The sequence below is a fragment of the Lepisosteus oculatus genome, chromosome 8 (genome assembly GCF_040954835.1).
Source record: "Lepisosteus oculatus isolate fLepOcu1 chromosome 8, fLepOcu1.hap2, whole genome shotgun sequence".
In the NCBI taxonomy this organism is placed as follows: domain Eukaryota; kingdom Metazoa; phylum Chordata; class Actinopteri; order Semionotiformes; family Lepisosteidae; genus Lepisosteus; species Lepisosteus oculatus.
The window spans coordinates 20281289-20306714 of NC_090703.1; the positions used below are offsets into that span (position 1 = coordinate 20281289).

At 40.5% G+C, this 25426-nt stretch overlaps 1 protein-coding gene across 4 annotated transcripts; it reads left to right on the forward strand.

Moving 5' to 3' along the window:
• The first annotated feature begins 287 nt into the window (after positions 1 to 287).
• LOC102684604 (transmembrane protein 87A) lies at positions 288 to 25282 on the forward strand. Of its 4 annotated transcripts, none has more exons than XM_015350985.2 (20): positions 288 to 441; positions 1494 to 1557; positions 2805 to 2899; positions 6325 to 6441; positions 7086 to 7130; positions 8232 to 8282; positions 9268 to 9397; positions 9783 to 9844; positions 10280 to 10463; positions 11377 to 11476; positions 11837 to 11930; positions 12753 to 12824; positions 13886 to 13994; positions 14759 to 14817; positions 15505 to 15608; positions 16839 to 16912; positions 17922 to 17986; positions 18482 to 18534; positions 20508 to 20538; positions 22256 to 25282. In XM_015350985.2, the coding sequence occupies exons 1-20, from the start codon at positions 346 to 348 to the stop codon at positions 22295 to 22297; spliced, it is 1647 nt and encodes a 548-aa protein (XP_015206471.1). In that variant the 5' UTR covers positions 288 to 345; the 3' UTR covers positions 22298 to 25282. The 4 variants fall into 4 exon arrangements, with proteins under 4 accessions (XP_015206471.1, XP_015206472.1, XP_015206473.1 ...); XM_006632588.3 differs by having other exon boundaries at positions 289 to 450; XM_015350986.2 differs by lacking the exon at positions 2805 to 2899 and having other exon boundaries at positions 288 to 450.
• The last annotated feature ends 144 nt before the right edge of the window (positions 25283 to 25426 follow it).

The window sequence follows — 25426 nt, forward strand, 5'->3', positions numbered from 1 at the left end:
ACAGTATTATGTTTATTCCTTAGAAATATCAAGGATTTAACGTAAACATATTTTTTGTAAACAATTTGAACACAAATGCTTATTTATTGTACCAAATATATTGCAATTTTATTAATATCACATACAAGAGTTAAGCAGCGATATATAACATATTTATGCAAGATGTTTATTCTCTTTTGTGTGGTAATTAAGAGGTTAAATGTGTCGCTACCCCTCTCCCCTTTTTCGCAATTGGCATATCTCGGCTTTCGTGTAGTAGTTAAAATTCAGCTCCCTCTACCGGCCGGAGTCCGCATTGCAGGGTTTTCTGAAACTGTTCCCGGAACTGTATGCAGGATAACGAAGATGCCGGAGCTGTCAGCGTTTCTCCCTTGTTTCTTCTTCTTCCTTTTGGGTCTATGGTCCAGTAACGGGGCCGAGGTTTCCCGATGGAGTATTCCGGTCAGTTCGGTGAGCCCTCACTTTTGTTTTTGTGTTTGGTGTCCGCGCAGCTCACTCGTTATAATCAAACAGCTGTTGTTAAAATACTAAAACACCTGACTCGGGCGCCTCTAAACAAGTGATGTTTAAAACGCAAAGCTGTACTTTAATTAAAAAAATATATATGTAGATGTTTCATGATACTATGTATTCGTAGAAGTGTATGTGTGTTTCACGTTTGGGTTCAGTCGTTATCACTTGTAATTTGGATTTTCACTAGTTTCTGACTCGCAGCTTCGTATTGGTGGTTTAACATGAGGTGAGTCATCTCTGTGTTTTACTGTGATGTGCAACTAGGAACGCGTTTATCTAATAAGCCTTGTTTGCCTCAACTTTAAATACATGTATACTCCAAAACCGTATGCGCTAGACAGCACAAGTAGTCCTCAGTTCTATTGCACTGTTGCACACATTGACTTTGGCGCTTACCTGCTACTCTTCCCTGCTTAGTGTGAGCACCGCTGGTATTTTAAAATTCTGTTTTATTTTTGTGAGGTATTTTTCTCCTATACTGTCGATTTTAGATGTATGTAAAATAAATCCTAATGCACAAATTATTATACATGTAGTTTACCAGTGACCGTTGAAAGGCGCTCTTGTAATCACAATTTGCCTACACCATCCAATATTTTTGCACTGCATAAACACTCCACGTTCGGTGTTTTACGCCTGTATGGTAAGTGATATATTGAAGAGGTTATTCAATTTCTGAAGAAAAATGCACTATTAAAATTATGAGCTAGGCTCCCATTTAATTTCTTTGAAACCAGTCATTAGATAGCTAAAGTATGATGACTGTAAGTTAATGTGTGATTGTAAGAGGGACATAATGCAGAAGAGCTGCTTAACTGAGTGATTTGTCATGACTATTTGGAAGATTCTGGTATTAGAAGATTGCACTTTTTATATTATATATGTAATAATACAAATTAGATATTAGAAAAATACACCAACCACTGCTCACTAACTGTGTCCTCCCTTAGTCATTTTGTCTGATTTTCTACTGTTCTCAGGTATCTAAGGATGTGGCTGTCTTCCGCAAAACCTTGTTTGCCAATTCCACCATCTACATGCAGTGTAAGTTTGTAGACTTCAGTAATTTCTGTCACAGCATTGGCCTGTATGAGTTTCCTACTTATAGACTGGTTTCCCTTAATCTTCACATTTTAGTTTGCGTTTGTATGTAATATAATTTCTTGCCTTATCTCATAAGGCATACCCATTTACTCATATCACATGTTCTGCGGCCTGGCCCTCTGATAAAATGCTGTTTAGGACAGTTTAAAGTAATGTAAAGCATTTCTTCTACTCTTTACTTAAAGAAGATGGAGGATGAAGAAGATGGTATTAGTTCTGTTAGTCCTCATGATGAACATATTATACCTTATTTAAATGCGTTAGAAATGGCATGAAGTGTCTCCGGTTCACTTCTCTTGGGTCCTGGGTTTCATTCTGGAATGGGGTATGTTCTGTGTGGAGTTTCCATTTTCCCCCTGTTGTGGGGGTGCTCTTTCTTCCCACCTTCCTGGGTGATTGGCAAACTTAATTGTTTTCTAATTTGTCTAAATTGCCCTGTGATGGACTGGTGTCCCTTCCAGGGTGCAGTTCTGCCTCATACCCTGTGCTACAGAAACACCAGGAAGAAGCAGCTTTCTGCAAATGGATTTTGTTATTGGATCAATGATACATGTATCTGTATTATCCTCTACCACAGAAATCCCTGGAAAACTGTGCAGGAGATTCCCAGAAACAAAGAGAAATGTTTCACCCTCCAATTGTGGCAGTGTTGTTAATTATTATTATTATTATTATTATTATTATTATTATTATTATTATTAGCCTAGCAAATGCCCTTCTCTAGGGTGACTTAAAATATACAATAACACATGAAGTAAAAACAAAAATAAGTCATTCAATACAATTGGAAAAATAAGTAAAAAAACAAAAATGACAAAAAAACAGTGAAAGCAGGTGTAAGGTAAAAGTGCAATGCTGGTGCTGGAGTAAAAATGATGTAAAATTTGCATCAAATGTAATGGGATAAGACTTTAAATAAGATAAGATAAGACTCTATTAATCCCAAAGGGAAATTGAGGATATGTAGGGAAACAATTTAAATAACCCTGTTAGAGAGGCCAGGTAAGTATTGAATACAGAGCAGGAAAGGTTTGAACTAGGTCTTTTTTAACACGGCATAGCAGCATTTTTGTCTTAAGCCTGAAAGCTTTAACTGCATAAAGTGCTTTTACTACATCTGCTGTGCAGATGCGCAGGCTAATGTTTTGTGCTCTTCTCGTCTCATACTGTGCTTCTCCATCTCTCAGTTCACCACACGAATTCCTGTGACAACACGATGAGCTTCAATGTCAGCTGGTACCTGCGGTCCTCTGTGTGCTATAACGAAGTCTTCAACACTGCTGTTCGTATCACATGCTGTTTAACTCATTCACAGGGAATCATTTGGGACTTCAGTTTCATAGCAGTTTGTGTTTATGTCAGACTGTACAGGCTGCAATTACTGGTATTGCTGAGGAAGGAAATCAAAATATGAGATCACCGGAAAAGTTAGAGAACAAGCCATTTGGCCTACCTACCACAGGGCTATCTGGGCTGAGTCTATATACTGTGTGCAATTCACAGTTATGAAAATTGATTGTAATGTTACACAAATAATGTGTAGTAGGTACATACAATTTTCAGAACTGATGGCACGCTTATTGACCTGAACTGAAACAACTAAGTTGTTGCACTTTAGTGGGTCCATTCTAGTGGGCCATAGTCTTTTAGCACGATCCAGGAAGTGGGAATTTATAGTTCTATAAGTGTAAAACACCACCAGGGGTACAGTAACTTGAACTAAGGAAATTGGGTTTTGAGCTGCATCCCATTGTCTTAGTCAATGAGGTTGATCCGTTAAAATCACAGCAGTGCTTTTTGAAACAAAAATCTGATTCTCTTCATCTAAGAAGACAATTCTTAACTAAAAATCTAATCTTAACTGATCAGGAGTTTAGTTGTATTTCAGATAAGTAAATGATTGAGGATGATTTACAGTAAAAGGCTTACTGTACGTATTGAGACAGTAAAGTGAGATTTTTCATTTTTGCTGAGTACTAATGAACCTTGTATTTCAGATCGAAAGATAAATATGAGGCATGGGTACAGAATTTCGCTTTTGTTTCTGGGTTTTAATTTGCATAGATTTTTAGCCGAGTTAGAACAACAATGTTTTGTGTTCCATCCCTTCCTCCCCCAGTTTCAGGTTAGAATATGTATTGAGACAAAATAGCTTTATGTGAATTTTATGCTGGTTTAATTTTACCGCGCACAGTATAGGACTCTGGGCCTGGGGCTCCTCAGTCCCAGGGCTGCTGTGTCCAAGCTAGAAAAATGGCTCAGGCCCTTGAGTGCAGGAGACACAAGTTCCCTGTGGGCTGAGACAGATAATTAATAATTATAATAATTGCTTACACTTGTATAGCGCTTTTCTGGACACTCCACTTAAAGCGCTTTACAGGTAATGGGGACTCCTCCCCACCACCACCAATGTGCAGCATCCACCTGGATGATGCGACTGCAGCCATAGTGCACCAGAACTCTCACCACACATCAGTTATCAGTGGGGAGGAGAGCAGAGTAATGAAGCCAATTCATAGATGGGGATTATTAGGAGGCCATGATTGGTAAGGGCCAATGGGAAATTTGGCCAGGATGCCGGGGTTACACCCCTACCCTTTTCGAGAAACTCCCTGGGATTTTTAACGACCACAGAGAGTCAGGACCTCAGTTTTACGTCTCATCTGAAGGACGGCACCTGTTTACAGTATAGTGTCCCCGTCACTATATTGGGGCATTAGGACTCACATGGACCGGAGGGTGAGCGCCCCCTGCTGGCCTCACTAACAGCTCTTCCAACAGCAACCTTAGTTTTTCCCAGGAGGTCTCTCATCCAGGTACTGACCAGGCTCACACCAGCTTAGCTTCAGTGGGTTGCCAGTTGTGAGTTGCAGGGACGTGAGATGCGAGACATTTTGCTCGCTGATGGAAGACTGAACCCGATGCAGCAGGGCTAAGATGGGGAGACAGTTGGCACAATGTGCCAGCCCCTACCACCCTGATCAAGCTACAGTTTTCAGTTGTCGAAGCAGTGACTGGAGTGTCTTGTTTCTTGTTACTTTTCTGCCAGGATGGTGTGTTTAGAGTTTCGGAGTTTTTATAGAGGAGGATTTACTTTTGCTTTTGGCTAGCTCTTTGGTTTCAGGCAGGATTATTGGTAACAAGCTGGATTTTTAAAGCGTGATATGTTGTCTTTTGAACTATAACAGAGAAGAGGAAAAGGGCCAAAGATGTATAGTATTATTTTTACTATACATCACAGACACTGTCTGTGTCTGGTTGTGCAAATTCACTCAAACTAAGCCTGTATGCTTGAACCGTCCAACACCTGGTGTTCATTTATCCCACAGTGGTGAAACTGCTATGTGACTGAAGTCTTACCTGTTTCTTTGAATTTATGTTGACATGCTATAGGTTTTAAAAAGCGGAATTTGACTTTGTAATTTATTTTTTCATATTCTGACCATATTACATGAGTTCTTTCCGATTCTCAGTTTTCAATTTCTACTAGGTGTTTGCTAGTGCTATAAAATGGCGTCTTCTTAAGGCTGCTAGTGGATAGATACTATTCCACGATATCTCGGCACTCAGTACAGAGAGGAACTTAGGCAAGCGTGATACTTTGCTGAAATCCAGTCTTGCTTAAGTTCACTCTTAATGAGGGGACTGTGCTAACCTGCATTTTTTATTTGAAAAGGCTACAATATGTTACATTACACCTTGTTTATTGAAATCACATCCTTATTTAGCCGATCCCTAGATTTGTTTAGCCAGTGTTTTTTGTTAAAAGTCATGGTCTACCAGTTTACTTAAAATGCAGGTTTGTGATACAGGAAATAAAAACTGTTAATCACAAAGTGAAGCAATGGTTTATGAAGAACTGAGACCCATTGTGCTAATTTTCCACTGCCTTTTGCTGGCATTCCTCATTCTCTGCAGGACTTACATACCATTCAGGCTGAATCTGGGCCAAACAGGTCTGAGTGGGCATGTTTACACATACAGCATTCTTCTCCCTTTTTGAAGGCATCTTGAAGTGCAAGAAAATAACCATTTTCTTGGTAGATTTATTTTTAATGCCTGACTAAAATAAATCACTGCTGCAAACATAATAAGATGTGTTGGAATTCAAAGAACACAAATACTGTCTGGCTCAAAAGAGAAAAAAGGAAATTGTAGTGTTGTGGATTGAACATCAGATAGATTGATCATTGAAAGTATTAATGATTTGATCATCTCAGCATTGTTCTATGACATGAAAGATCATATTTTCTGTCACACGAGATCTATTTGGCATTCATGCAATAAAGTAACATTTGTAATATTGAAAAATCTTAAATATTTAATTTCTATTTTGTAATATTGCATTTCCACACACACATGCAGCAACAGGGCAGTCTTCAGATCCGCTAAGATCTCTGAAATAAATGAATAAGGATGTACTGGATGAATGTGCTGAAGCTGAGAAATAAGAGACGAGACTTTCTGTGGTTGCAGCTGTCTTTGTTCTTTGTCTTGTGTGATACGGGGATGTTACGGTCAGTACTTGCCGCAGACCTTATACCATACTGTATCTTAGTTAGTTCCAGCAATATTTCTGACACCGCCGCTACTGCATGAAGGAAAAAGTAGTTAAGTTGCTCAGCTCAGGCAGTCCGTGTTAGCCGAACTGCAGAAGAAGCACTCAGTAATGTGGGTAACTGTGTGTTCTCCTCTGCCACTTCACAGGATAAGGGCGCAGCCAGCATGTTTCTGTCTGACCACATGCTGAAGGAGAACTGGACTGGCTACTACAGCCAAGGCTCCATGTTCTTTGATAACTGCAGTCAGCTCATCAAACCACAGGTATAACACTCAAGTTCACTTTGGCAGGATTTGTTTTGGGCAAACCCTTGATATACGTGTCCTTGTTCTGGGTGGTGTGTGGCTGTTGCTTCTGGTCAGACCTTTTGGTGTGTGAACTAACTCCTCCCCCCAACCCCACAAGGGCCTGCCTCCTGTTAAAGCTCAACAAACAGGAAGTGTGAGGGGAAATTATCTACAAATTATCTATCAAATACACTACTGGACTTGTCAGCATGCTGTGCCAGTATTTGCCATTTGCCATTTCACCCAGCTGAAATCCTCAGTCTGCTGAATGAGCTTTTAATGGATGTTTTTGGAAAAAGTACACATCTAGAAATATATAAAATTGTCAACACATTATATAAAGACAATTTGACAGTTTTACGGTTTGGCATACAGTTGTAATGCCAGGTGTTTTAAAGGGTTTTTATATCACAATTCATTATATAATCTGTTTTTGAATGATCTTATGAAGTATGTGGAGTATAAGAAGACACAAGTTTGCCAATTACCAGAGACTAAATCCTGTGTTTGTTCATGAAGGGAACAGATACAAATACTCGTTTTTGCTAACAGTTCTGGTTCACAGGTTATACCATGTCCATCACTGTGCTGTATGCCAATTTTTCTTGTTATGTTTTCAGATTTACTATAAGGAATTTATCCCATATCAGGCCCTGACCAGCGAGGTAAGTAGGCTACCTAATTTTTACCTGCAAACCACATCACATTACATGAGAGAATAAAGCTTTCTATATGTAGACTTCTTCTACATATAGAGTTTTTCCATCTTAGGAGGAAGGAAATAACTTTCAGAAATAATATTGAAATAAGCCCACAAACTTTTTTTAAAAAAGGAAATTTAAAGAGAGCAGAGAGGGAGAGTAGGGTAAGCTCTTTGTGTTTTTCTTTAAGGAAGGAGATCAGATATTGAAAAGGAGAAAACTGAAATAATCATTAGTATTATACCGAATGCTTATCTCGTGAAGCAACGCCAACAATCGGCAGAGCAACAATCATTTGGTGGCTACAAAATGGTCCAGGCAGAAAGAAAAACTGAAAATGAAAACATAGCTTTGTGCTGTCAGTCATTACAAATTACCTCTTGACATGATTAACAGGTTTAGCTTGCATAACCGACACAGCCTTATCATCTGCCAATACAGCGCGGCCATACTGCCTGCTAACTCACCAGCATTGCTGAATGTAAGGCAGTGAAAATGTGCTGTCAGAGTGATGACGTTGGATGGTTGGGTTGGCTGGGGAAAACCAAGGGTCTGGCAGAATGAAATAAATAAAGGACACCTCTCTTCTCAGACATGGTGATCAGGAAGTGACTGAGTGGTGGGTGTTGCTGTCATGTGAGAAACAAGAATGAAAATGAAGAAAGTAGAAACCCCTCAAAAAACATGTTAGTAGATAGGAGGCTGCAGATGAGCTCTAATTCCTTGCTGTTATTTGTGTGTAGTTGTTAGTTTGTGTAGAGACAACCATATTAGAACATAATTGAAGTTACAAATGTTCAACTTGCCTTTGGTAGGAGGGAGGTCATTGATGGAAGGCTCTTGTCCAGCCTATTCTTGAAAGATCCTAAATATTCCATTACAGTGTCATGGCTGTGTAGCTCGTTCCACACACCCACAACCCTTTGTTTGAAGAAACGTCTCCTGATTTCTCTCTTAACTACACTGCCCTTTCATTTCCATTGGTGTTGTTTGGTTTGGTGTAGGGCTTCTCAGATGGGCTGGAGTCGTTTAAAAAAAACAACTGAAATTTATGTTTTATTAAAGGGAAGTAAACCTCAAAACAAGACCTTCCCCCAAAGATGGAGCGAGAAACCTGTGAGTATAACCCTCCTGCTGTTTCAGATAGCTGTTGTATTTTCCTCCCCAGTGTAACAGGAACAAGTGGACTGAATGGTGAAGTAAAATAAAGACATTCAACCTAAAAAGTTATTCCCCTTCCACAGCTCCTTAATATTATAACACCTTAAAAAGTTAAACTGTGCAAATATGAAGTATAGAACAATATGATTTTATTCTGAGAACAACCCTTTGGGCCTACCTGGTGTCCTTGTTTTTCCTTAGTGATTGTGCTATGTCAAGTCTTGAAACATACCAGCATGTCTTCATAATCTGTTACCTCCAGTATTAACCTGGTGAATGTCACAGCTTAGTTAGAGCCCGTGTCTGTGGCACAGGGCACAAGGTGTGACTAAGAGCACACACCCACTTTTCCCTCCAGGAGGGGTTGCCAGCCCATCATAAGGGCACAGAAAGTGGCAGGAGCCGCGGCAACCCCCGATATGAGCCAACGCCCCTTCTGAGAGGGCGGAGCGGTTAGCGAAAAACCGAAAAGAAAACGCCCGAAAAGGGGGAAACGCACAACAAAAAGGAAAGAAGAAAAAGGCGGCACCCGGGCTGGACTTACCCTGTTTAACAGGGTCCAGTCTGGGATAGCAGGCAGGCAGCACAAGGCCAAATATAATACTCAGCATGGGAAAACCAGTCAGCCTGCCCCGGTAGAGATGCATGACGGGACAGGCAAAAAGAAAATAAAAATGCAGAAAAACAGCAGCCTTGCGCTCAGGTACAGTCCCCTCTAGGACTGCCGGTGGAAGTTCCTCCCCTTCTGGGGATCCCTGCTCGTCCCTCCGGGGAGGCGTTCAGTGTGTCTTTAAAGAGCCCTCACAGCTGTGGCTCGTCCTCGTTCAGCCAGTGCCGCTGTGGTTATAAAGGCAATGCGCATTGCCACAATGGTTGTTAACAAGTTTCCAGTTATATCTTACATCTTGTTCACTGATGTTAAGCTATTTTCTTGCTACAGACTCTCAATGCAGTCGCTAAGGCCTGGCAGGACAGACCCTACATGTTCATTGTGAAGATTGTGACCATTAGGCATGATGACAACAAGAGCACCCAGCAGGCCTATGATGATTCCACTGGGGAGTTGACCAGTAAGAACATGCATCCCGGGATTGTAATATCATGGAATCTCCTATATGAAATCATGATGTTGTCACGGAAGTAAGATCCCTCACAGTGACATCTTGATAAGGCATATACACATCAGAAACGCAGAAAAAGATTTGAAAGCATTGTAAAAGGAAAGTTAAATGAAATATGTATTTTAACTAACTCTAAGATGAAAGTGGTGAATTCCTGTGAACTGCAGGGACTCTGGCTCTTGGTGTTTTGAGTCTTTCAAACGAAACCTCCCAAACGGAACATGGAAATGGCAGAACCACAAGCTTTCTGACGCTCTTTTTCTTTTTCCTTCCTTTGTTGGTTTTGCTGTGGCGTGCAGCTGTGCTGATGTGTTTTTTCCCCTCTCCCCCCCAGTGACTGTGGAGATGAAGGGGCCCCGCGAGTACTCCTCCCCAGCTGATTGGCCCCTCATGATCGTGAGTCTGCCAGTGTTTCGGATCACCGTGCGAGGAGGGCAGCGGGGTGTATTAATGTCAGTGTGGGGGCAACTGTTGCCAAAACGTCCCCACAAAAATGGCAGCTCCTGATACTGTGGGGCGTTTCATTTGAGTAGACTTTTGAAAAAGTAAAGGAAAATTAAAATGTGCGTAAGTAGGAAGTCCCCACAGATATGGGAAAACCAGGGGTGTATGTACTGTATGAGAGAGAGACAGGCTAAATGCGCTTTTCTCTTGACCAAACCACTGGTTTACTTCCTTGATGAAAATCAGTGATTTGTTTTTATGCTTCCTAGTTGTGGTTCACTATTTCTGTTTGTCCAGGCAGCCACCAGTGTAAATTCTGCCTTGCGTTGAGAACCGGCGTCGTAAATGCTTAACTGAAATGCCCTCTTGGTTGTGCCCTGTCAACAGTTCTTCATGGTGATGTGCATCGTTTACGTGCTCTTTGGGGCGCTGTGGCTCCTTTGGTGCATCTGCTACTGGAAAGACCTGCTACGCATCCAGTTCTGGATTGGGGCCGTCATCCTGCTGGGAATGCTGGAGAAGGCTGTGTTCTATTCCGAGTACCAGAACATCCGCTATAAGGGCGAATACAGTAAGGCTGGTCCTCCATGCAGTGCCCTAATGTTCAGAACTGGTACACGGGAAAACATTGTGAGCAAGTGCAATGCATGAGCCCTCTCTTTAATATGTGCAGCAAAATGCTGGATTTCTGTTCCTCAATGGTTGTGAAACTGGAACATTTATGACCCAGTTTAATTTAATGCAAATAATTTCTGGTAAATCAGGTATTTTAGGAAAAATTTAGCTAAAAGATGTGATAATGTCTTATGGTAACACCTCTCTAAAATATGTAAAAAGAACTAGTTGACTTTTCCACATTTGTTTGAAGATGTATTGACCTTCATTTGGGACCTTGAGTTTTAATTTTTTAGAAATAAGCAGTAGTTCTCATATTGCGATAAGAAGGTGTGTCACATTAGTCCTGTCAATTGTACTTTGAACCTCTACATCATCCCCGCCACACAGTTTTTGCTATATTGATTTCTTCTTCAGACACCTGCAAGACGGTGTCTGATTTCAGAGATCTGCCGCAGGTCATGTGGCCCAACAGGCAGGGCGATCGTGGCTCAAAAGAATAACCAAACCATAGCTGCTTCTTTGGAAAGCGTCTGTTCAAAAACAAAAGATGAGACTTTATACCTGGCCAATTATTTTTTTTTATGAACTGCTTTTATGTTTGGAAACATTACATGCATCGTTTTGTCTCCTGGGAAAAAAAACAGGTCAGTTCTGGAATGCTTTGTTAAATGTTAAATTGGTACCCCTGCAAATTTCCTAATTGACATTTGTAAGAGATCTTTTTGGAAAATACTTGTAGCAAAATAGTTTAGAAAGCCAAGTGATTAGTACTGGGAACCGCCCACTGGCATGGAGAGGAGAAGGAACATACAGAGCTCTGTTCTCTGTCTGGGATACCAGTGTCCTGTGCCGCTGTCTCTCTTCAGTCCAGGGCGCAGTGATCTTCGCAGAGCTCCTCTCGGCCCTGAAGCGATCCCTGGCACGCATCCTCGTCCTCATCGTCAGCCTTGGCTATGGCATTGTGAAGTGAGTTCCTTTTATAACCAGTGTGCGGCCGGTCGGTGCTGTGGTCCCCGAGAGTCTGCGGGAACTCCAGACTGGCACAAACCATTTTATTCCTAGTCCCTTGCTTTCTTTGTGCTGCTGTGAAGTATGGTCTACAGGAATTGTAGTATTTGTAAATTTGTCAATTGCCCATAAGTGAGCTTCAGAATCGGGAAAAGGACAGGAGAACACAGACTCTTAAATGCCTTGAACTGATTGATTTGTTAGTGGTGTTTAAAGCTCCTCTGGGATGTGTGCGCTACGAGCTTTAGAAGGAACCAGGTTGTTGGTCCTGTGCTTGCCTTGTTCCCATGTGTACCTGCTGTTGTGTTCTTCCCTCAGGCCCAGGCTAGGCACCACAGTTCACAGACTGGCAGCTGTGGGGCTGCTGTATTTGCTCTTCTCCTCTGTGGAAGGCGTCCTCAGGGTTACTGGGGTGAGTGCCAGTCCATCTTATGGTGGCATTGTGGGCACAGAGTGGAACCGCGATCTCGGAAACTGAAGTCCGTCACTTTACGTTCATGACTCAGCAGTGCTCAACCCTGGTCACGGTAGTGCCATAATCCTGCAGGTGTTCTAGGACACTCTGAAATCATCACTTTAAGACTTTCATTCTGATCAGTTTAGAAGGTTCATTGGTGAAGTCCAATAAGAAAAGGGCAGCTGTGGTCCTTGAGAGATCCAGGATTATTTAATGATCTCTAAGCTATTTGACTGAGTGAGCAGTAAAAGTCTGCTTAAGTACTCAAAACAAAACTGTTCCAGCTTTTTTTGTAATTGATAAAATGAGGGGAAGCTATAAAATCTCCTGAAATGTTGGGCTCAATCCTACTGTACACAATTACAGACATCGGTAATGACCCTGTCCATTTCCAGCAATATTTTTCACTGATTTAGAAAGTATATAATGCTTTTAAACTTTATAAGTTTATGATGGTCTATCCCCAGAGTTGATTAAACACATTTTTATCCTAGCAAATGGTAGTGAATTAATTATGCCACAGGGTGTGAATACTTATTTGTAGAATGCTACGGAGTTCCAGAAATAAGTATGAACACCATGTGAATGGTCAATCCTGACTGAACTGTCGGCCTCTGTTTTTGAGTGAAGAGCTGATCTGGTTTGAGGGTGAAACAGGCAATCGCTGCCAAGTCCTGTGTGCGACGTAATGTGTCCATTCAATTTTAGAATTATAGCAGTATAACAAAGTGAATGCCAGTGGGCACCGAAGGTCATCTAATCTCTCTTCTTCTCCAGGGTTTCTATGGGACTGTGGCACTGGTGGCCAACCTCAGCCTTTCCTTGATTGACTCCTGTGTGATGTGGTGGATATCCTTTCCTTATACCCAGGGTCTTACAAATACAGTCCATGTACAGTAGTTAGAAGCCGGTGGTCAGAGTTACTCATCCATTCACTTACATAAAGTCAAGGAGAGTAAAGGAGTGCCCATTTCTAGACCCCGAGGGTTAGGCCTCTCAGTTAATAAGGTTAAAGAGGTACAACAAAGGTAATTACCTCGATTTCCTCATTAAGAGCCACTTTGGAACAAAAAGTACATGAGGTGGAATAACTAGCAAACTAGGGATTAAAAGTTTACTTTAGGTTTTTAGCATTAAAAAGACAATTATATTGCAGCTGATTATTCAGATTGAATAAAAATAAATTAAATAAACAGTGACATCCCTAAGCAGATAGGATATTTTGGACATTTAGATTTTTTTTCTGAAGCCTATCTTTAGATAGGTATATTTGGAGGTATAACCAGTGTTATAACTGTCCCATTTCTCACATGACAGTAATGTGATTTACCATAGCTAATGTTATTAGGATTGCTAACAGCTAGTATAAGCATATACCCATCCATCCAACTGCTTCTTCCAATTCAGGGTTTTGGGGGAGCCAGAGCCTAATCATGGCAAGCCATGGGTACAAGGTGGGGTATGTCTGTCCATCACAGGGCAGACACACAAACACACACACTCACACTTAGGAACAATTTTCCCAGTAGTCAGTTAAGCTACCGGTATGTCTTTGGACTGTGGGAGGAAACCGGAGCATCTGGAGGTAACCCAGGCAAACACGGAGCGAACATACAAACTCCATGCAGATAGCACCCTGGTAATCGAACCCAGGGCCCCAGTGCTGCGAGACAGCAATGCCAACCAATATGCCCCCAGGCCACCCTGGTATAAGCTGCTGCAAAAATATACTGCATAGGAATGTACAGTGAAAGCAAGGTAAATTTATGCAAATGTAAATTTACCCTTGAGTTAAGGTGTGCCATAATAGTGTAGATCTACCATGGCCTAGTTCAGGTCCAGAAACCATTGATCTGCTGATTATGGTTTTAACCAATGTCGTCCATCATTGTTCCTGAACTGCAGCTCACGTCTTCATTAGCCTCTCCCAGACCATCCGTCTCCTGAAGTTGCGCAAGAACGTGGTGAAGCTCGCCCTGTACCGGCACTTCACCAACACCCTCATATTCTCAGTCCTGGGTGAGAGGCCACTGCTGACCCTACAGCCAGGGGGTGGGGGTGGACTGTCTGGATGTGGGCTTCCGACTGTCATCTCCTCATGCGCTCGTGCGGCTAGCATCAACATGGCCCGCTTCATCATGAAGCTCTACAGAGCCTGCGGTTTAGCCATGTGGCCTTGTGAGCTGTATGGTTTTTGATAGAATTACTAAGGCAGTGATTACTAATGCTGAGGTCTGTTAACTTGGTTTAAGCCCATATTCTCATACATGAAGCAGGGCAGCCAGCTTATCAGTGCTGCAGGACTTCTTTTGGATTGCAGTGAGGAATTGATCTGTGCTCAGAGTGGGGCTGCCTGATTCAGTAGCAGTAGGAGAGATTCCACAATCTAATGATTCAAGAAGAGTAATGGGATAATCAAGACTTTTATCTACAAGGAAACCAAGATCTTAAATTGCCTGTAGCTGATTTCTTGATTAGTCTCTTGTGGCATCGGAGAATTAACTGATGTTAGTTAGCCAAGTGGGTTTTGATTCCTCCTGTAAATTTTGAAGTGCCATAATCATGATGCGAACCTTGATTCAGTACTATCTGTGTTCTGTTGGATAAGCATGTGGAGTCTACTTTGCCTAGAAATAAGATTTTCAATCCCCAAAGTAACAGAGCAAACTTGCCTCTTTGTGTCTTTGGAAAGTGCTCATACACTATTGCTAGTCCCAGAACATCATCAATTATATCTCTACCTAAAAAATAATCTTTTTCTATTTTTGTATTTATGTTCTCAGCTTCTATGATTTTCATCATTTGGACAACAAAAGTATTTAAGATGGCGGACTGTCAGACGGTGAGTTTGTTTTCAGCTCCATTGAGCCTGTAATATGTTGTAATAGCTCAAGAAGAAAAAAAAAAGAAGAGGCTCCACAGCCGAAACGTTGAGTTTTCTTTCTTCTCTTTTCAGCATGGAATAAACCTATTACTTGTTTCTTTGCAGTCTGTACAGTATATGTTTTATTGTAATACCATAAATGTTATAAATAAACCATGGGCAAGGATATTAAAGTGCCCTTTCATTAGGTTCTTGGCTTAAGGGTTTTAAATGTTAGTGTCATAGATAATAGCTTGACACCATTGGCTCCTTGGCCAAGCACACACATTACTTTTTAATCTAAAAAAGCTCTCATAAAAAAATAATTTATTTTGTAATAACTGTCTTAGTTATTAGTAAAATAGTAGTAAAATGTGCAGTTGTTGATCGATCACAGTGGGCTGGTCCAGAGCTCTCTCATATTAAACTGAGCAGTGTTAGTTTTAATACGAACACTGAGTTGACACAACTGTCTGGAGCCAGTGTACGTACAAACACACATGCAACATGGATGGCCTGATGGAGAGAGTCATGCATATTTGTGCTGCATAGCTCTGTGTTGACAGTCAGTCAGTTACACTCTTTTTAGAGGGCTGGTTATTTGAAGTCGGTTCTGTAGAAAACTGTGAGAAAACCCCACCCTTGCTATCTGAACTGTGTTTGCAGGGCTGGAGGGATTTGTGGGTGGATGATGCCTTCTGGCGGCTGCTGTTCTCTACCATCCTTTTGGTCATCATGGTTCTGCTCAGACCTTCTGTCAACAGCCAGAGGTAACTGAGCTCTCTGGGGGCCTGACAGGCTCTTCTGAAGTTTACTCTGCTAAATATGCACTCGTTTCTTACCTTGCTCTCGCCGTTTTCTATCCCAATTTTGCTGTTTAACTACACGTTGAAAATGCTTTGTAAGAACAATTTCAGATTTCCCCTACATATGCATACTTGTGGCTAATCATATCAATGATTAGAGCAGAGTGGAAGCACTGCACCCACAAGAAAGCATAATGAAAACACTGTAAATTAGACTAATGTGCAGAGAAAGCATAATAAAGGTTCACAGTGTTCACAAAATCACCGGAGTGAAGCTTGACGCTGAATTTCCAGCTCAAAATATTCTGAAACTATTACACAATAACAGAGGGTTTCAAATACATTTTTGGGCAGTATTCTTGAGACACAGCTGGATGTTGATCTTGAGTTGAAAGATACAGTATTAATCTGTAAAGACAGCATTAAGCTTTACCTCAGATAAGAATTGGTCCTTAATGCTAGTGCACTGTCAAAATGTAATACTGATCAGCTGTTTGCTATTTTTGACTGTGTGAACGGACATCTTATACTGATTTGCTCACTAGTGAGATTTCAACTCAGGTTTTCTAGTGCTCTGCTGATCAGTACATTATGTAACAGTACACACACATGTATTAAAAGTAGATTTTCACCCCAGCAAAGTGGCGTCTTTGTCTCACTCTGTACCAATTTTATAAATTATAATTTATCTTTCAGATTAAGGGCAAGTCACACTGGATTGTATCTGAATAAAGAATGATAAAGGGCCCAAGCACTAGCACTGGAACTAGAAATTTAGGAATATATCATAATCAAGAAAGCCTTAATTAAACGTTAATGTATGATAAATATTGATAAATTGAAAGAAAAGAAAAATCTCTTACAGACAAAACTTCAGTGCAACAGATGAGTAAGGACTGGAGTTCCCCAAGCTTTTGAATAATGCAGTAAGGCAGAGGTAACAAGTTGCATTGCTGAAAGGCCAGTGGTTTGGCAGCTGGTTGAGATCTCTTCAACAGCTGCACCTGCTGACCCGGGAAAAGCTATTTAATTGGTCCAGCAGGTTTAGCCAGTTCATTAAGAACTCGGAAACGCCGTCCCACCAGGATCAGGACTGGACACCCATGCAGTACACTTTCCAGGAATAAAGAATAAACATACTTGTTGCCTTTGAAAAGCCTGTGAAGCAGCTCAGCCCCCTCTTGTTCCATACAGGTTTTCCTACTCCCCACTGATTGATGAGGATGAGGAGGATGAAGCCAAAGAACCCATGCTGAACGAAGCATTTGGTAAGGCTGAATGATCATGGGGTAACAGACGTGTATAACAGCCAACATTCCTTGACTGTTTTTTGAGCAAATCCCAGAGCAATTGTAGGCAACTTGATAAGCTAGTACTATGTAGAGTGGATGAATGTGAAGGGCACATGATCAGTCTATTCACACTGCTCTTGTTTCTCTTTGCCAAGTGGAGAAGTGTCTTGTCACTGGTGTCATTATGAGACCTCGTACAAAGTTAGTCCTGTGTTCGTCTTCACGAGGTTCTCCCTGAATTTGAGTTGCCATGAGCAACTGTGTCATTGCTTGTAAAGCTTTATGGTAGTAGTAAGGAAAGCAAACAGTTTGAACAGATTCAACCTCAAAGCACTACACTGAAAACAGTGACCATTGGATTCCATCCCTGGTACTGGGCTGCCACTTTCTCTACTGGTTTTTGTTCCAATTGAGCTCTATCTCCTTAGAGCCAGTTTGATGACTTCATTGATATGCTTGCAGGTTTAGACTTGGGAAGCCTGTTTCTGCACTGTCATTAGTTGAAAGAACTACGTCAAGAATACCAATTCCAACAACATAAGAATACAGAACTTTAAATAGCCTCTAATCTGCTTGATTATACTTATTTCAGACTGGACATTTCCTAATAGGTGATCAATTGATGATAAGCAGAATAAATGATGAACAGAGTAAGGTAGGAAATGGAGCAGAAATATTAAGTCCCAAGGTAATAGAAATGGTTAATAAAATAAATTCCACAGGATACATGTCTGGCAATTCCCTGTAGCTTGTTACCTCAAATTCAGACATAGGAGTGTTTTGAGAAGTTTGTTTTTGATTAACGAATTTTAAACTAAAAGCAAATCCAAAAATATAAAATCCATAAAGGAGATTCAGATTGATATCGAGTAGGAAATGAGTAAAAGAATGAACCATCAGGGAGAAAAGTATACATTTACCAGTATTCAAAATATAGAAGAGGGTGAGTAGACTGTGTCCATCCCATTGTTTGTCTTTTTCATAGAGGGAATGAAGATGAGAACAACAAAAACTGAAAGCAATGGCACCCCAAAAACTTCAAACAAAGAGGTGAGCATAGTCCGGCAGTCAGGTCTGTCTGCACTGCACTCTGCAGTGTGTTCTGGGAGTATTGCAATTAGCTTAACTACAGTAGCTGATTAATAGCATATAAAATCATCTTCTAACAGTCGAAGGAGCTAGATAGGCTGAGTGGATGCCTCTCACCTTTAATTATTCTTAAGTTCTTATGGTTCTGTCTGTGGTGCCCTCTGCAGAGTGTGAGCACACCAAGAGAGAGCGATTCTGTCTGTACAGTAGAGTTGCCACATTACTGCAGGTTCCTGAGCATTGGTACTCCATTAAACTTGCATCATTCTTTGATCTCTTATATATTTAATTCATATTCAGAACACTTATAAATGTTAAACATTTCATCAACCACCAAATGAAAAAGTATCTGAAGACTTTGTGGAGTGAGGAAAAATATTATGTCATTCTATAAATCCAGTATTTCTTGCTAATCTCTGTTGTTTCTGTGAAATGATATGTTTTTGATTCCCTCAGGATGAAGACCTAAAGTGGGTGGAAGAGAATATTCCCACGACAGTTGCAGATGTGTGAGTACAGCTGAAATGCAGAGATCAAGGAAGCTTTTTAAAAATATATATATATATTCCAGGCAGGATCAACTATTAGTCAACATTCAGCAAACAATAGTAGAAGACAGTGGTAATGTATACTATAACTTTAAAGATCTTAGTCTTTAGTTTAGCCCCAAAATACAGTAGCTTTGCTCCAAATCAGTTTAGAAGACAAATCCTGCTTGTGCACATCATGAGGTTATGAATGATTTACAGATGTGCACATTAGTGTTGTGATTCACATCTGCACACTGTGGACATCCCTTCTTACGAGGGGAATAAGGAGGAGGCTTGGACTACCATGTGCGTCTTACTCTGTCCCAGGGCTCACAGTGGATAGGGCACACAATAGAATAAGAATCTGATAATTTCACTGGATTTTGCAAGCAGTGTTTCCTGCCCCATTCCTGATCATTTTTCTGTACTTTATACATACGTTTGTTTTTCTATCTTTGTCGGGACTTCCCATTGAGTCACTACTCTCTACTGTGCCAAAATGAAAATCTGGACCGGGTGAAAGTAGACTTTTCTTGTCAGCAACATCTGGCTTGTTGACGGTCTCTACGTTAATACAACAGTTCTGTTTCCATGTGATCAATGTCAGTCTCATCTCCACCTTTCACTCCCATGTCCAGTATTGCAATCGGTAATTTATTACGTATCTTCTTGTATCTTAAGAAAGAGGTAGATTTAGGCAAAGTGAGACTCAACAATGTGCACTCCTTTCCACACTTTACTAAGCTTAAAGTTTTCATTACCTTCTAAGGCCAACACTTTTCCTGTTTCCTTAATAAAGACACTAGTTCATCACTGGTTAATCTTTCACAAAAGCAGGTACTGTACCTGATTGTACAGTCTGGATGTGTGGGACAACTCAGAATAAAACACAATACACTATGGCACCACACAGGGTCATCAAAGCACTGGGTGATCCCTTTATTCCAGACATCACTGGATCCTGCCTGAACTATTACATTAACTGACCATGGCAGGGTTTCTCACGTTTCTGCAAAGTAGCTGAGACCATCTTGGTGGGCCTTACTGGGTTTCTTAGGCTTGCTGTGTGACACTCAATCCTGGAACCTGCCAGACACCTGTGATTTTGCAGGGACATCAAGCTGGAGACATACATCTCTTCCAGTGGGGTCTAATTCTCCTTCTAGCCAGCAGCTATATCACCCTGCAACTCACAATTGACAACTCACCGAAGCTCAGCGGGTGTGAGCCTGGCAAGTACCTGGCTGGGAGACCTCCTGGGAAAGCTAAGGTGGCTGCTGGAAGAGCGGTTAGTGGGACCGGTAGGGAGCCCTCACCCTGCAATCTTTGTGGGTCCTAATGCACCAGTATAGTGAAGTTGGGTGTTTCTCAAAAAGAGTAGGGGTGTCACCCCGGTCTCCTGGCCAAATTTTTACCAATCATGGCTTCCTAATAATCCCCATCTGTGGATGTGCTTAATCACTCTGTTCTCCTCATTGATATCTGGCTGCCGTTGCATCATCCAGATGGGGGTTACACATTGGTGGTGGTGGAGGGGAGTCCCTATTACCCTTGAAAGACCTTTGAGTGGAATGTCCAGAAATGTGCTATGCAGCAGACGTGTCAGGAAATATTCATTATATTGCACTGTTGAGGTCACAGTGGTACACTGGCTTTGACAAGTGACTGTGCCGTTGACTTCTCTGTGTAGACAGGGAAAGCTGAACCCCTGACTCATTAGTCCTACTTGCTACTTTGTATAGTGTTGAATGTCTTTGAATAATAAAAAACCCACTACTGAGTTGTTTGTTAATTTAGCCCTGAATAAAAGCAGCAACAGTATAGAAGGAACTTCTTGAATCGACAAGATTTAAAGAATGAAAGAGTATCATCCTGTTGTCTTTAGCAGGTGAGGTGTAGATTTGGTCTTCAGTGCTGTGTGAATTGAATTTTCTTCCTCTCTGTCTCTCTAGGGCACTCCCAGCCATACTTGATGACGAGGAGGTATGGTCATCACTTTTTCATCTTAGTCTCATGATCCCAGTCATATTTTACTCATTAAGCCACAGAATTAGCTGTTCAAGACCTGCCCATAACACAAAGCCACTGATGTGTGCATTGCAGTTTGACTGTTTGTGTGTCTAGCTTGACTTTTGCATATTTGATCGTGTTTTGTGCATTTTCTGACTATGAGCTCTGTGTCTGCATGTAGATCAGATTTTTCATGTGGCGCCTATTATGCAGTGTATATCTGCTTATTAATCTTTGAACTCTTAAGGAATGTACTTATTGCCAACATATCTGAAGAATATTGACATTTCTAAATGTGTTGCTTTAACCTGACTAGATTTATAGTTTTATAGATAAATAGTTCATCTTGAGAGAGTAACTAATATATTTTCTGAATACTTTAAACAATATTTTTGGAAGTGTCCCTATTCTCCTATACAGTTCCTAGTTCTGAAGTTTTTCTTGTTTTTCTATTTTTCTATTGGTCTCATAAATATTTAAGTTTGAAGTTGAAACATGTTGCCAAACATTTTATTTAAGAGCACTCTACATGAAAAAGAAAGAAATAGAATGTTTTCGTGTTAGAATAAATATGACAACTTTCTTGAGAAAAATAATTTTATGGTGGTGCTCTGATAGAAATATCAGAAAACAAATGTTGCAGGGGCATTCAAACAGTTTTGAACAAAAGTATATACAGTAAAATCAGGATCATTTTTGGACTTCTGAGCGCAATCACATTTCACCTCAATGCAGTGCCAATTTGCCCTTGAAATGGGGTGTTCTCCAATAATTAAACCCCTCTGATTGCTCCCTTTACCATTTGCCAGTAGAAAACTTCAGTAAATTGTCTTTAAACTGTGTACCACACAATACAGGCTTCAGGTCCCATAATAATAAGGGGAGTAAATCTGAGTTGTAGGCTGGATAATTCAGCTCTGTAATCAAATCATGATCTGTGATCAGACAAATTGCAATACAGCAGCAAAATGACATGTGTTTCTTCATTAACTGCTTTATGCAGGGTGACCAGCAAAACAGAGCACTATTGAGCAGTTATTTTCAGACTTGTCTTGCATGAAATTCATGGGTCAAGATGTTTATACTGTAAATAGTTTCAACAGTCCCCATTTTTCCCCCAATTTTTGTGACCTTAATTAAGCAATCGATCACTATCTTACTTTACATAACATATTGTAACTGAACTAGTTGCATTTGAAGTTTGTATGGACCTTAGGGTCATCTTCAATTTGATTCTTTACTATGTACTGTATAAAAGTCTTTATTTATTGTGCATCTGTGAAATAATTTGAAAACTCCATCATTCATTGGCTCTGAAACAACAGAACAGCATTAGTTATCAACAGAAATCTTTATTTTCAATACTTCATAAGAACTGCACAACACTCACACTCTAACTATGTAGTCACCAAGTCTTTTTGTGCCTTGCATATCGCAAATTGAGTCCTGTGCTACAGTGTACAGTTCAAGGTTTTTCTGTTCACAAGCTTTGCAATACAGTTCATCTTCTGATTTACTGCAGTTTGGAGACTTTCAGGTTATTTAAATCTCCAAAAAAAACAACGATTAATAATCCTTGGCCTACAGAGGTGATATTATAATTACAGCATACAACAGTTAATTTTACCACATTGTATTTCTATGCCATTCGGAGAATATATGGTCCTTAACAAGCCCTCTCTTTTGCCAGGAGATTTTGACAGCCACGCTGGAGAGGTCGAAGATGGAGTAGAGATGGGAAGACTATGATGCCGAATTCCATGAAGTGCAATCCCGTTTCCTTTTTCAAGGATGACTTCCCAGAATGAGACACTTTTGGTCTTTTTGGCACCCAATTATTTTCCCCCTGAGGCTGTAGAGAGCCCGTCTGCACACGGGGGAGATTGTGTGCAGTGTTTAGTGTCTGGAGTAGGAGGGGAGCTGTTTACCTCATTGGGTGTAACTATCATGGGTTCGACGCAGTGAAATAGTCGGGCTTTGCACTTGGGCCTCGGAGCAGAATAACAGCAGGCCTCTGGATACCACGCCTGGAACTCCAGCAACAATCCGAAGTTGTGGAGTGAAGTGGATGGGGAATTAGTAGTAGGGTTTGACTTTTTATTTTAGTTTTTTTAAGAATTGTCTAAGCCACTGTTACCCATTCCACGGGGTTCATGGGCTTCCTGGATATTTCGTGCCTTTTCTTCGTCCGCTGTGTTGCCCTTGTGCATTCTGTTTGTTCGCAGACTGCAAGATTCTTTTTGCAATGTCTGATTTTAAGGGTGCGTTGAAAATCTCTCTCGTTTCTGATTTCGGAAATTCTTAAAGAAGGCATCCAATGAATATTAAAAGGATTGAGGTTTACTGAGCAGTACATTACAGACTGTTTTGCAGTCTTTGTGTGCTTTTATTTAATATAAGTTAGATCCTGATGTCTGATTTTTTATTAGCGTTTTTGAGAGATCAGAGTCTCCCATGTCTTTAAACGGGAAGGCTTTCAGAACGTCACACTTGAATCACCTGAAAACTGTCATGATTTTTATCATTTGCTATTATTAACTCATGAAGGCTCCCAATTTGTTACACGTACCTTAAAGAAAACGTTTCGTCTTCCAGCTTCTCAACACACCAGGGCTTCTTTTCTGTCCTTTCAGATTTTTTTCATAGCGTGCATCGACAGTAAAGGACTATGGATTAGTTTCTGTACAATGTCACCATTTGCCATGATCCAAGCAGTGATTTGTAGAGCACATTAGTGTGGTAAAGGAATGAAGTTTTATTTTACATATCTTGAAAGAGCTTTTACCTTAGGAAAACATTTTTTACAACCATTTTTTGTTAATTTTTTAACATGCAAGTTAGCAGTCTAGTCAATTTTCAATGTATGAATAACACAATGGCCATAAATTGATGATAATGCCTAAACAATGTGATCACCATGTTTACAAAGTAATACCTAACTCAGAAGCTGTAGTATGGGGATGTGTCATGCCTGTCTTACACCACAGATGAAATAATCTTTTACAGCTCAGCTGTGGGCTTGAGCTGGAGTATAGACGATGATCATGGGTTAAGGGAGAGAGCTGCTCTGAGTCACCTGGCACATGATGAAACTGTCCTAGCTCTACAGAGAACAGTGTCGGGCTCATTCTCCAATCTTCAAAGACTACGCTATGCGCTTGAAATGAAGGTTGAAATTGGAACAGTTCACGTACTAATGTACGCTTAGTTCGACTCTGAGATCGGGCTGCTTTAAATTTAATTTTACAATGTTACCTAATGTTTTGTTTGCATGTGTTTGAAAAGTAGTATTTCTTATGATTATTTTGCTAGCTTGCAGTATAATGTACTGTATAGCTACTTTCCACTTATGATCTTCAAGAAGCTACCTGCCTGCATTGTCCTACATGTGTTGACTGGGCAGTGGATCTAGTGCAGATCATTGATAACGGGAAGTGCTTTCTTGTAGATTGTACAGATTAGTTAAAATGTATGCTTAGTCAACTTTTGTTTCTATTGTGACTATTTTTTGTTTTAAAAAGGAATTATTTTTCCCTAATCATTTCCAAATATAGAATTCTTAATGGAAAGAAGAATCCCAAATGAAACAGTTTGAAGTCTCAGTCAGCACTTATTCTGTACTTTCATTACATTTTATCTTTCTTTAAAGGCTGTGGTCCAGTACACAGCCTGTGATCAGACATTGCAATAAATGTTTATATGTTCACAATGATAAAACCAAAATCCCAGTTATTTGCCACTTTTGTTGTTCCGTGCTATTGCTCTGGACAAAATAGGCCTGCAAAATGGGGTGGTGCAGTGGTTACCATTGCTGCCTCGCAGTGCTGGGCCCTGGGTTGCTGTCTGTGTGGAGTTTGCACGTTCCCCCCATATTCACATGCGTTTCCTCAAGATGCTTTGGTTTCTGCCCACAATCCAAAGACATACTGGTAGCTTAATTGGCTTCTTGGGAAAACTGACTCGGATGTGAGTGTGTACATGACTGTGTGTGCCCTGTGATGAACTGTGATGATCCAGGGTGTATCCTGTCTTGTGCCTGTTGCTTGAGGGACTCCGGCTCCCCCTCAGTCCTGTAATGGATAGAGCAGTTAGAAAATGGATGTATCGACAAACAAAATACGTGATCTTTCAAAACTCAATTTACTTGACCTTTGTACCATTAACAAAGGGTGTGATTTTTGTGATTTATTCTCTTACGATCTGATGACGAAGACAGACCTGTACACTGGGAGAAGAGAAGGTTGTATTCTGATGGGCTTTCTGCTTCACACCAGCTACAGTACAACCTCCCCATTGTTTGTTACCCAGACACTGATTGTGGATGTTCTTGATGCTGTATATGTGATGCTAAGAAATTTTAGCTCTAGGAGTTAAAGTGAGAATTTTGTCTGTTTTGTTAAAAGTAAAATATGGCTTACTTTCTTAAAGAAGACTAAAGGCATGAGACCTAGGATAATAATCATACAGTCACTGGTCAGTGGTCCGGTAACAGTGGTTTATACAGTATAGTGGAGCACTTCACAAATTTATTTTAGTGCCTCAGACTTTGTCCTGATGCAGTTAATGATAAATACGTGGGGTATTTTTTAAAGATATATACTCTCCAAAAAAGAACATGTGTTGTTCACTGGTATGTGTGAAATGGGATCTGCTTGTAAAAAAAAACCAATTTTGTATGTATGATTTGTTTCCAGATTAAAGTTTCTATTAAACAGTATTTTGTGAGTTATTCTCACTTGGGTGCAATTTACTTGATTCAGATCTTGTAAAGAACACTCAGCATTTACAGCCCTGCAACAAAGTATCAATAAAATCTTTTTAATGAAGGTCAAACTAGTAAATTGCAGTGCACTTGCTGTCT

Coding starts and splice junctions, on each gene's coding strand:
- LOC102684604 (XM_006632588.3), top strand. CDS start 346: ATGCCGGAGCTGTCAGCGTTTCTCCCTTGTTTCTTCTTCTTCCTTTTG. Junction 9,845..10,279: donor CTGATTGGCCCCTCATGATC/GTGAGTCTGCCA, acceptor CCCTGTCAACAG/TTCTTCATGGTGATGTGCAT. Junction 11,931..12,752: donor GCGTCCTCAGGGTTACTGGG/GTGAGTGCCAGT, acceptor CTTCTTCTCCAG/GGTTTCTATGGGACTGTGGC.